The following is a 13,133-nucleotide window of genomic DNA, read 5'->3' on the forward strand; positions in this document are numbered from 1 at the left end:
TTCTCTGGAAAAAATACAAAAAATAAAAATGAATAGACTAATGTGAGGGGTGTACTTGACGCACATACAGTAACTCTGTAATTTTGGGTTGATTGGGAGAAAGTTTCAGTCTCAAATCATTTTCCACACACAGTTTGTGCCTGAACTTAGTTTTCATGCCAGTGCCAGAAAAGCCACGCTCACACATATATGTTGTTGCAAAGGGCATTATGGTCTTTACAGCACGATGTGTGAGGGCAGGATACTCTGTGCACAGTGCAATCCAAAAGTCTGGCAGTGGCTTGTGGTTAAACTCCACTTTGTTTGACGAAGGCATCGTTTGTAATGTGCGTTTGGCTTTCACCCCCAGCATTGTCTCAGCCATATCTGCAGCAGCGGGGAGAATTAGGCTTCCCAGTCTTAGCCACTCTGTAGCTCACCATGTACGACTTTCTAGCCCCTTCTTAGTAATGTTATCTGCCGCTGTTATACTTGTCTTACTGGTTGAAAGTTCTCTCAGCTGGCGCTCCAAAAACTCCTGTGGCTTTTGTGTGCCCCACTTCTATTGAAGATGTACATTGTTTCAACTGTTTTTGTGCAGATGTACTATACTTCGTAATTAAACCTTCTCTAAAGCATCCAAGTAAGCTCCTTTTTTCCTCTTTTCTATATTGTTGGCCTGCTGAGCTTGTCTGGTGCCACGCTTTGTTTTTCCCAGTCCTTGATTGTTGCAGGGTGGGGGAAGTTGACGATGGGTCGTTTGTGTCTCAATAGCCAGGATGACGAGTTGTGGACTACAGGCATACACTAATGAGTACATCCATTAAGGAGTTTGAGTCATCATCCTCACCCTCCCTTAAAGTTAGACAATGCCATCATAAAGCTTTCATGTGACATCGCTAGAACAATTCATAAAAGGCTTGGAATCAAAGGGGCCTCTTTAGCTTCATGTCTAATTTGGAACAACCCACTTTTTAATGTGTTAATGGAAGGACTGTACCTCATCCGGACATAGTGTTTGACAAACCTGAGCTATTTTTAAGAGACAACGTTCATTTGACCCCTAAGGGAAATTATATATTTTTTAATGATATTGCCCAGGGTCTGAAAGACCATGTCGGTTGATGCTGGATTTATTTTTCAGACCACAATTTTAGGGTCTTCAGTCAGCCAAGGGGTTTGAAGAGAGGCATTATGCAGCAAGTGACATTTGTGTGACTCTATTTTTACTCCAGACAAATGTAATCATGGAATGGGTAATGGCACTGATAATGTTGTCTTGTTCACTTTAGATGTTTGAATACATTTTCATTAAAACAACCATTTAAAAGATCTCTTGCATTATTTGTTTTTTCAATAATGTGCATCAACAAACAAATTGCATTCCTATAAGTGTAGACTGAGCACATGAGTGGTATTAATTTATCTTGTTTCTTTTGTATTCATCCATGCTGGAGTGTGCGTGTCGCTACATCATATCTAAGAGGGAACTTGTGTCATTATATAACAGCCAACAGTGGGCTCCAGTCATTCGACATAATACAAGTGTGGACGTTTTTTCTGTAATGTGCATCAACAAACACTGGAAGCAGGGGCAAACAGCTAAGCTGGCGCTGTCCAGAGTTATAAAACACAGGCCATCAGAGCTATCATGTCTTGCATTTGTTTTGTTTTGTTTTACTTGATCAGCCTGCTGGCTTTGTATTTAGTGATAAATATGAGAGTGGCATTGATCTTCACACCTAACCCCTGACAAGAAAGTGAATACGTATATTTACCAAGCTAAATTAGTAACACTTATGTTATGTTTTTTTTTCTTTCTTTTTTTTTTACAAAAAACAAGGTTCAACTTTAGTGTATTTCCTAACTATAAACTTCACACTGGATTAACATGAAGGGCTACCCAGAGTGTCTGTGTTTGTCTGCATTGTGGGGTAAAGATTTATGCGGACTTGTTACAAAAAACACAATAACAAATCATTTTTCAAGAGACTATTTAGTTGAGATAATGTTTTTCTCATGAGTGGTATTAATTTATCTTGTTACTTTTGTATTCATCCATGCTGGAGTGTGCGTGTCGCTACATCATATCTAAGAGGGAACTTGTGTCATTATATAACAGCCAACAGTGGGCTCCAGTCATTCGACATAATACAAGTGTGGACGTTTTTTCTGTAATGTGCATCAACAAACACTGGAAGCAGGGGCAAACAGCTAAGCTGGCGCTGTCCACAGTTATAAAACACAGGCCATCAGAGCAATCATGTCTTGCATTTGTTTTGTTTTGTTTTACTTGATCAGCCTGCTGGCTTTGTATTTAGTGATAAATATGAGAGTGGCATTGATCTTCACACCTAACCCCTGACAAGAAAGTGAATACGTATATTTACCAAGCTAAATTAGTAACACTTATCTTATAATGTTTTTTCTTCTTTTTTTTTTTTTTTACAAAAAACAAGGTTCAACTACATTACATCTATGCTACATCATAAGTGATTATTATGCAACACACAAACATGCTGTAAAGTTGGCCTGCTTTAGGAATGGAAACTCAAGGTATAAAAGCTATATACATATAATTCAAAGTAAGAAAAACACCAAATACATTTGCCCTTATAATGCATTATAGATGTGGTCTTCATAGAAAGTGTTAAATTGGTTTCTTCAAAGTAGAAAGAAAGTAGCCTGTGTATTAGGCACTCTACAGTCTGAAACAATGCCCGGGGCTGAAAGCCATTGACACTATAGGAGTGTTAAAACCGACGTGTGTGAATGAGCCATTACAATTCCTGCTCCAGCCACCAGGAGCGGTGCTGAGTATGGACTTAAACACACACACACATTTTTGTCCCCTCTTGGCTAAAGTTAAAAAAAAATTACCAGAGGGTTTTAGACATGATTTTAGCATGATTTAAAGCATGTCCAACAGGGGACTTAAAAAATGTCCCCTGTTAGTTTGGTGGTCCCCTGTTAGTGAAAGTGTAACGACGCCGAGGTGCCCTGTTGGATAGAAAGGTGAGTGCACACACCATGGTAACTGCTTTCCCTAATGTGTGTGACAGAAACAAATTCTCTCTGTTTCTCTATCACTCTTCCCCTCTCTCTCACTCTCTCGCACACACACACACTCCTCATGTCTAAGCAGCTGTGTCCTCTCTGGTGCAGATGATCGAGTCGGAGTGTTTTGTGGAGCTGAACGTGTTCCTTCAGGATGGGACGGTTCCCCCGGATCTGGACTGGAGGGGCCAGCCCTCACCACCACCCAAACAGGGCCTGCTGCAACGGCTGTTCGGCCGACAGGTGAGCAAACACCCTGCCCTCACCACACACACCCAAACACCCGGCCCTCACCACACACACCTAAACACCCGGCCCTCACCACACACACCCAAACACCCGGCCCTCACCACACACACCCAAACACCCGGCCCTCACCACACACACCCAAACACCCGGCCCTCACCACACACACCCAAACACCTGGCCCTCACCACACACACCCACACACCCGGCCATCACCACACACACCCAAACACCCGGCCCTCACCACACACACCCAAACACCCGGCCATCACCACACACCCAAACACCCGGCCATCACCACACACACCCAAACACCCAGCCCTCACCACACACACCCAAACACCCGGCCATCAACACACACACCCACACACCCGGCCCTCACCACACACACCCAAACACCCGGCCCTCACCACACACACCCAAACACCCGGCCCTCACCACACACACCCAAACACCCGGCCATCACCACACATACCCAAACACCCGGCCATCAACACACATACCCAAACCCCCGGCCATTACCACACACCCAAACACCCGGCCATCACCACACACACCCAAACACCCGGCCATTACCACACACACCCAAACACCCGGCCCTCACCACACACACCCAAACACCCGGCCCTCACCACACACACCCACACACCCGGCCATCACCACACACACCCAAACACCCGGCCCTCACCACACACACCCAAACACCCGGCCATCACCACACACCCAAACACCCGGCCATCACCACACACACCCAAACACCCAGCCCTCACCACACACACCCAAACACCCGGCCATCAACACACACACCCACACACCCGGCCCTCACCACACACACCCAAACACCCGGCCCTCACCACACACACCCAAACACCCGGCCCTCACCACACACACCCAAACACCCGGCCATCACCACACATACCCAAACACCCGGCCATCAACACACATACCCAAACCCCCGGCCATTACCACACACCCAAACACCCGGCCATCACCACACACACCCAAACACCCGGCCATTACCACACACACCCAAACACCCGGCCCTCACCACACACCCAAACACCCGGCCAAAATAGAAGAAAAACTCTGTGTAGTGGCTCGAATATCAGACAACAGCAGCGCTGTAACAGACAGACAGCAGGCAACACACTACAGCCAAACAGAGGAACAAACATGTAGGCTACTCACATTGGGTTGAAAATAGGACTCTCAGCACCGTCCGCGGCTCATAGTAAACTTTCTTCTAGCCTTATTTAACTTGTGACAAAAACCTCCTCATCTGTCCTGATGGTCCGGATTTTCATCCAATTGCATCTCAGTCCACGGAGTGCAGATATTATATGCCATGGAATGTTAATTTATTCAGTTGGGCTCATCACGTTGTAATGTTAGCGGACTTCTCCCTGCTCTCTGAGCTCGCCATGGAGAGCGTTTCTTTCACTGCTGCTACTTCATAACATTATAAATCTAAACAAACGAGTTACACTTGTAACATTACTCACACTCGGTTGAAATGAGGAAAGAATGTGTACGTTAGTTACATGTTTAAAACACAAGCTCTTTCAGGTCCGCAGCTCTGGGGTTGCTGCCTGAAAGCAAGGTGCATTTGTTTGTGCGCACGACGCGCACCTGTGTGACTTCTCCGTGTTAAAAACAGTGTTGGCCAACAGGAATCTGCCCAGCCAGAAAACTAGAGATGGTCTCATGAAGCTACATATCACGTTTTTTTTTTTCTTTTTCCAATTTTTCAACTTTTAGAACATGAAAAACAAAACAAACAAAAAACATAAAGAAGCAAAACAAACTCAAACGCAAAGAGAGAAAAAACAAACAAACATGACCAACATTGCGACATGGTGCTACCAGCTACCTAAGAAGCCTATAAACTTACAAAAGATCCTGTATATAAAATCTCGTACGAAGAGTCCATGTGAAATCAACTGGGCAAGTTACTTGTCGTTTCTAACCTCGTCCAAGTAGGCCAGAAACGGGTCCCATATAGTTGAGAACTTCCCGAGTGAGTTGGTCCTCAAGAACCTGAGTCTTTCCATATGTACAACCGAAACCATGTCCGCCAGCCACAATTGAAAAGAAGGCGGGGAGGAGGACTTCCAATCTTTCAGAATGAGTCTTTTGGCGACAGTCATCCCCTGCGTCAGAGACTAGCTACATCTCACGTTAACCGGATGTGCATATGGAGAAAGAGAGAGAAGAAAACGGGGGAAAACGAAGCATTGATCGTTGATTTGGGCGTCAAGTACCATGGCAACGATTGAAGCGTCACATTTCTTTGGGGGGGGGGGGGTCAGCCCTAGAAAAGAGACATAAATAGACATGGGTCATTGAAAGAAGAATAGAACAAGAACAGAATAGAACAAGAATAGAAATTCAAGTTATTTTGATAGATTTTTCCCCCCCCTTTTTTTTTTAAAGGTACTACATGTGATTTTGGAGAAAGATTGAGTTAACACGGTTCTCATTCCCAGGTCGTCAATACTGACGCTTTGGGTTGGTGGTCCAGACCGGACCACCAACCCAAAGCGACGCGTCAGTATTGTAACAATGTGTAACAGCAGCACAGTTGAGAAGTGTTCACACATTCAAGCCTCTCTCTCTCCTTTTAATTGTCTATGAGCTTCTGTAAAGCCTGCTACTGTAGTTCTCATTGTAAAAATTCTCAGTGTTGTAACAGTAATTAACCTTGATCCGTATCTCAAAATATGCCGGGTTGGGTCCTTGAATCTGAGGGAATTGGACCTGGAATGTCCTTGAAAAATCCTTGAATTTGATGTTTAAGAAGGTGTAGGAACCCTGAAAAGAGAGAGTATAGATCAAGTTTCATAGGTACTGTAGTGCAGAATGTAAAACTTTTAAGCCTGGTCAAAGTTCACCTACTCTGTATCTGCCTCCCTCTGCAGGACTGCTGTGGGAACTGCAGCGACAGCGACGAGGAGCCCACCAGGCTGTGACACACACACACACACACACACACACACACAGGATCTCATTTGTTTACAACTTTTGCACATTTGTATTTTTAAGATAGTACTATATCTAAATGTTGGAATGTATATTTTCTGCATAGCCATAATGTTTTAATGTTATTTAAAAATGTGTGAAAAAAACAACAACAATGGTTGAGACCGTCAACGTGTCGCGAACAGAGAACAGATTACTTTTTTTACTCTTTTTTTTTACATAATTTATCCAGGGAAGACTTTGCATTCATTCACATTCATCCACAGTCACACACATTCACACCCACTGGAACAGTCGAGGGGGATAAGTGCCTTGCTCAGTGGCACTGCGATGGTGGCTGCTGGGGAGGAGTGGGTGCTCTTCACTCTCTTCTCCCGCCCTCTACTTCTTCTTTTGAGTGACATATTGTGTTGCAAATGGCAGTGCCAGAGCCATGAAGTTGTAACGTCCACAGATACTTTTTTTATAACAATATTATTATTATTATTTTGTTGTCTTTGTTATGGTTTTCAATAGACAATCAGTTTCAATAAGGTTACACTTGTCGGTTCAATGCCGTTTTTTCAGATTTGACTCATAAAGTTTTGTTAGCTGCACCCCTGTACCAAGGAAAGAAAGTGTGTGTGTGTGTGTGTGTGTGTGTGTGTGTGTGTGTGTGATGGATGTAAGAATTGTGAGGTACAGGTACTGAATGCTGCTATAGCGCCCCCTATAGGTGAAATGACACAATCTTCCCTATCAGCTCAGAGTACATCCCTGCACACCTGTAGCAAGTTTGGGTAGGATCGGATGATGCGTTCCGGAGTTATGGCGATTTTTGTGAAATAGGCCCCACCCACAGAAGTTTGGAAGTGGATTATATCACAACGGTGCAATCTTTTCGAAAACCGCTAAATGTGTTGTGCAGGACAGTCTCCACATGATGGGTGCTTTGGTTTGGTGAAGATTGGACAACATTTCAAGGAGGAATCGCAAAAAAACTGTTTTGGACAAAATTCAAAATGGCGGAAAACCGTGTCTGACGGGAAAGGGCGTGGCCTATATCAGTAGATCCCAAGGAATCCAGGGAAAAAATCAGTTTGAGTGGGGACTAAAGTTATGGACCAAAATGTAAAGAGGGTTGTTATAGCACCAGCATCTGGTCAATTGGTGTAATTTTTGGGGGGATAGTAAAAGGCCCCTCTGTGAATCTCCCTACCAAGTTTCGTAGCTGTACCTCGGATTGTTTCTGAGATACAGCTAATTTACTGCAAGATTTTTCGAAACCCCATTCAACTCAATGGGAAAAAAACTTGCGAACTTAATCGCGAATAGCGCCCAAACCGCTTGACCAAACCCTTAGAAAAGTCATAGCAACCCTTTCCTCAATGAGCCGCACGTTTTGAGTTCTGGCATCTCTATGTGGTGTGAAAACTGTGGGAGTTATTACATCTGAAATAAAAGGCAGATATATAGATAGAAAGAAAAATAATAAGTATGTCGGAAAGGAGAATTTCGGTTTTTTACACCACAGTCCTCATTTCCAGCTTAACACGTTCACTGCCAAGGACGTGTTAACACGTTTTCAGAATCCAGCTGTTGACTGCCAAGGACGTGTTAACACATTGACTGCCAGCCGTTTTTTTTCTTGCTGTAGGTAGCTTCTGCCAAGCCGTTTTTTGAGGATTGTGGCTCATTTTACAAGCGCCGAGGATTATTTTCTGCTTGGAGTTTGTGAACATACAATATCTCAAAAGTACTAATAGAATGTGTACTTTCTCTGTCTAAAAGAGTTAGTTTGTAGAGTTAGTAGTTATGTAAGCATTAGCAGTTGAATACAGCATGGTTTTAGCATCAGAAAAAATATTCAGAGATAAACGGCTTTTTGTGAAATTCGATAGAACTGTCACTTTAACCATTCATTTTTGGCTCTCTCTCTCTCTCCCTCCCCCTCTCGCTCTCTCTCTCTCTCTCTCTCTCTCCCTTCCCCTCGCTCTCCCTCCCTCTCTCTCTCTCTCTCTCTCTCTCTCCCTCCCTCTCGCTCTCCCTCCCTCTCTCTCTCTCTCCCTCCCTCTCGGGAGGGAGACGCACTAGGTTTAATCCTAGTGAGAGGGGGAGAGGGAGAGAGAGAGAGAGAGAGAGAGAGGGAGGGAGGGAGAGAGAGAGAGCGAGAGAGAGAGAGAGAGAGAGAGGGAGAGAGCGAGAGGCAGAGTTGCTTCAACTCCTCCCTCTTCTTGGCTGCAGCGGCCCCAGTCTCAGTGCTTTTGCTGCTGTCCTGTGCCTGTCTGCAGGCTGCTGTTTGAGGAAGTCGGCATGGACTCGCTCGCTTCTTGGGAGTTTTGGTTGAGAGAAGCTTTTGCGATTCTGGTCATATTTATGCTGCGTGTTTCAAAGTGTGTTCCACCTGTAATGTATTATGTAAATTTGCAATCCCGCATCGCCAGCAATCAGCGCGAAAACGAGAGCGTTTTCCCCCAACCATTTTCATGAGAATGTAATACTGTAAAATCGCCTCGCCATTTCCTTGAATGGCTTGCTCCCTTTTTCTTTGATTTCGCTCGTCTGGGGGAGCACTGTCAACACTTAGTGGGTCGGTAAAATAGATTATACACATTCAATACCTCCAATAATTGTATAGGAGACGTAAAAGGGATTGATCAACGCCCCACCGTCAAAAAAAAAAAAACGATTTTTTTGACGTATCCATACGTCCTTGGCAGTGAAGCGCTGGATTTTTTTTGACGTATGCATACGTCGCTGGCAGTTAACGTGTTAACACGTTCTCAGAATCGATTTTTTTTTTTTGACGGTGGGACGTTGATCTAACCCTTTTACGTCTCATACACCAGAATTGGAGGTATTGAATGTGTATAATCTATTTTACCGACCCACTGAGTGTCGACATGTCTCTCCACAGTAGAAAGAGGCGACCCAAAACTGGAGGGAAAAGCGCGACGAAGCCGTTCTCATACTGTAAAATTGATGGCGAAAACGCTTTCACTTTCACGCTGATGCACAGCGGTGGCAACGGTGGGGGGTTCCAAGAATAGATTGGATGCACACTTTGAAACACGCAGCATAAATATGACCAGAATCGCATCAAAGCTCTCAACCAAAACTCCACGAAACGAGCGAGTCCACCCAGACTTCCTCAAACAGCGGCCGCTCAAACAGGCAGCAGCCAGGCAGCAGCAACTTCGTTGTGACACGCCCGCTGGAGAGCCAGGGAGGCAGGAGGAGAACACACACGGAGGGAGGAGTTGGAAGCAGAGGGGGGTTTCCTGCTGTTATGGAGGAAATTACTGTTCAAAACTATTGTTTAGATGTCTGACTCTTACTGATGCCAAAAATGAATGGTTAAAGTGACTGTTCTATCGAATTTCACAAAAAGCCGTTTATCTCTGAATAATTTTTCTGACGCTGAAACCATGCTGTATTCAACTGCTAATGCTTACATAACTACTAACTCTACAAACTAACTCTTTTAGACAAAGAAAGCACACATTCTATTAGTTCTTTTGAGATATTGTGTGTTCACAAAATCTTAGCAGAAAAGAATCCTCGGGTCTTGAAAGATGAGCCAGAATCCTCAAAAAAACCCTCTGGCAGAAGCTAACTACAGTAAAAAAAAAACGTCTGGCAGTGAATGTGTTAAAATATGATGTTTTACTCCCCCAAATACGTTTGGCTTCATTCGGATGCCCACGGAAGATTTTGAGCTCGGAGTAGTATCCTCAAATAGGCTATATTGGGAGCATACGGGGCAAGGTGCTTACGCTCTGTAAATGTCACTTTTTCGGTCACATCGCGGTTCGTTATGGTTGTAAATATAATTATGAGAACATTAAATAGATATCTAACTAACCGTCCTCTGCTCCCGAGTGCCGACAGCCCGCTATGTTTGCTGTCCGGGTGCCCCGGATGTGCTTGGGAAGATGCAGTGAGAAGCGCTTCTGTTTGGTTACAGTAGCAGAAGAGAAACCACAGAAGAAGTACATAAGCACTGTAAGCCCATCCGGGGCAGATCAGAGTTGACTCGCTCTCTGTTGTGTTGTTGTTAGCTTAGCTTTTAGCTTGGCATTATTATACAGTAGATATCTGATGTCAAGATTATGGACGTTTCAATTCCATTACCGCTCGTGTGGAATCATGCCACATATCGACAACAACAGCAGCGGGAGATGTTATGTGATGGACACCCGGACAGCAAACGGAGTGGGCTGTCGGGACTCCCAGCAGAGGATGGTTTAGTTTAGTTAGATATCGATTTCATGTTCTCATAATTATATTTACAACCATAACGAACCGCGATGTGACCGAAAAAGTGACATTTACAGAGCGTAAGCACCTTACCCCTTATGCTCTCGTTATAGCCTGTTTGAGGATGATACTACGAGCTCAAAATCTTCCGTGGGCATCCGAATGAAGCCAAACATATTTGGGTGAGTAAAACATCATATTTTAAGCTGGAAATGAGGACCGTGGTGTAAAAAACCGAAATTCTCCTTTAAGATTGTGCCTTGCTTTTCAGCAAGCACAATAATAAGTACCGTATGTGGGACTTTAAGATTGTGCCTTGCTTTTCAGCAAGCACAATAATAATTGATTTCAACCAGATCACCCAGCCCAATTTTTGGTAGTAGGCTATACTGTATATAGTCTCTCCCCAGACTCAAATATTACGTTGAATCGCTGCGCTCCGCATACTACATAAGTGAGTCTGTGCCAGTTAACAGCCACTGCTGGTTTTGAAGGGGGGTTGAAATTGAATGAGTGACAGGTCGTAGCACCGATGAGAGAGCAAATGGGCTGTGCCTCCCGTGTCGTCTGATCGCAAAGTCGTTACTGATTGGAGAGGACTGAAGCCATCACACCTCCTTCGGCATCTGCGAGAGAGAGAGCAGAGGGGAGGAGGAGAGAGGGGAGCGCACTGCACGACGCACAGGGCTCAGTCTACTGAACGTAATGGCATTCCATTGACTTTTACACCGTACACTCACAGCTGCATTTGAGAAAAATCTAAATGACTCTTATGTGATCACAGCTTAAGGAGATCCATTCTGCAGCCATTATATTGACTAAAGTTTAAACAGTTTAACAAAGGTTTTGCCAGGATCCTGTTTTTAGATCTAGAACAATCATGTTTTTTCTTTTGTCTCTGGGTTTCTGTAGCTTTTATTTTACTTGTGTGCATCACTTTTTCCATCGATCTTCTAGTTCATAGTGTGTTTTTGAAGATCTAATAGCAATGCAAGAAAAATCTAATATTTTTCTGCGTCTAAACCTGTACTAAACCTGTCCCTTCAGATCCAGTTCTTTAGTTGCATTGAAACTACAAGGGTACCAAAGCCTTTGAACAGTGGGGTTGATGCTAAAGAACAAAACGTTTTTTTAGCTGATATTTTAAACTGATATTTTACAGCAATCAGTGGGTGGAGTACTCCAAGAACATTACCTCCTGATTTCATGCTATTAAAAGAGAATACCACTGAATTTTTATTTTACCTTTATATTATACCTATGATCTCTAGGACAAAACAGTCTGTATTTGTGAAGATGAATAACTCTCCCATATGTCTCAATTCTGTGATGTCATCAAGACATAAAAATGTGGAACAGCTCCATAAACGAGAAATAGGAGACTGAAACCCTGTTCAAAATCATTCCCTATTACAGAAATAGTGGACTATATAATGTGTTCACCATTTTATATAGTGTCCGAATTCTCAACTGTTAATTTGATTCACGATATAGTCCACCATAAAATACCCACAATGCAATGCAATTTCTAGTGAACAGCAAATGTACCCTACATTTTCTCTCATCTACCACAATGCAATGCGGTCGTGTTTACCAAGAGTGACGTACAGTAGTGTCTGAAACTCATTTGATCGTTCCCCATATAGTTCACTATATTATGATAAACACTACATGGGGAATAGTGAGTGAGTGAACACGGCTCAAGTGTTTTTTATGTCCTTAAATATTGATTGAACCCTACCAGAGTGGCATTCCCCCGGCTTGTAACTGTCCTACAGTGCGACGTGTTCAAATGACAACGTGCCACCCAGTGTGGACATGATGTCATCACATGTCCACATCTGGAATATAGTCTGCCTAAGTGTCAGCATTTTGCCAACCAAGACATGAAGTGACCTTGTTATCGTTTAAAGCGTGCCATGATTTTATTTGAATTGTTCCCACACTTTTGTTTCCTGTCAAATGCTTACTGAATAGGAAGAACCATAATTATTTTTTTCTCTCTCCTGAAAGACCACCAGAAATGGTCTTTTTATTTCCTGTTGAAACAGGATGTCGGGGTGCATTTTACGATTTAGGCTGCACTCGTCCAAAGCGACTTCGATAATCAATGAGAAGGAAATGAATGGGACAGGGAGTAGAATGGTCCGAAACACTCTCACTATTTCAGTGATATGATGATCTATGAGAGGCCCCGCCCTTTTTCTTCTGCTATCCACTGGTTCAAAGATAGAACGTTCTGTTTTGTGTCATTCAACATAAAAAAAACAGCAGAACATCCACTTCAGAATTGGTTGATTTGAAAGAGAAATAGAGGGCACTTGGTAGAGTGCATAGCTCCGCCAACCTTTCTACAACGTTTTGTGGTGTTACGTGAAGCCGTTTGGGAGATAAGCGCCTTTTTGTGATTGGCCATGGCCATTGCCACACCCCCTTTTGGCCAGTGGGTGTGGTTAATCATTTCGAAGTTGGCCCATGACCTTCTTTTCTACAAAGTTTCAGGCAAATCTTTTCATAACTTCTTGTTAATTGTTAATTACCTCCCAGCCAACTCTATTGGCCGCCATTTGTAATGATTATTTTGCCAAAAAGCACTTTTAGATGAGCTTCCATCAGCAGATGGATTCGCTGTT

General features: G+C 43.6%; 1 protein-coding gene and 1 long non-coding RNA gene across 5 annotated transcripts in view; one reads left to right on the plus strand and one right to left on the minus strand.

The window, feature by feature from the left end:
- Positions 1-6,378, plus strand: part of grk6 (G protein-coupled receptor kinase 6) — a 162,227-nt gene extending 155,849 nt beyond the window's left edge. For 3 of the 4 annotated variants that reach the window (XM_083642483.1, XM_083642484.1, XM_083642485.1), the window contains 2 exons: positions 3,145-3,279; positions 6,201-6,378. In XM_083642483.1, coding sequence (XP_083498609.1) covers positions 3,145-3,279; positions 6,201-6,251 — 186 coding nt within the window. In that variant the 3' untranslated portion in view covers positions 6,252-6,378. Of the gene's footprint in view, positions 1-3,144; positions 3,280-6,200 lie in introns of those variants that run through there. The other variant, XR_014552984.1, reaches the window with a different exon arrangement.
- Positions 6,379-9,966: 3,588 nt separating this feature from the next.
- Positions 9,967-11,920, minus strand: LOC310786209. Its single transcript, XR_014553204.1, has 2 exons — positions 10,816-11,920; positions 9,967-10,759 (listed from the first exon to the last, which is right to left on the minus strand). It is a non-coding gene; the product is annotated as an uncharacterized lncRNA (long non-coding RNA).
- Positions 11,921-13,133: the final 1,213 nt, after the last annotated feature.

This window comes from Poromitra crassiceps (genome assembly GCF_964638095.1).
Source record: "Poromitra crassiceps genome assembly, chromosome: 1".
Taxonomy (NCBI): Eukaryota; Metazoa; Chordata; class Actinopteri; order Beryciformes; family Melamphaidae; genus Poromitra; species Poromitra crassiceps.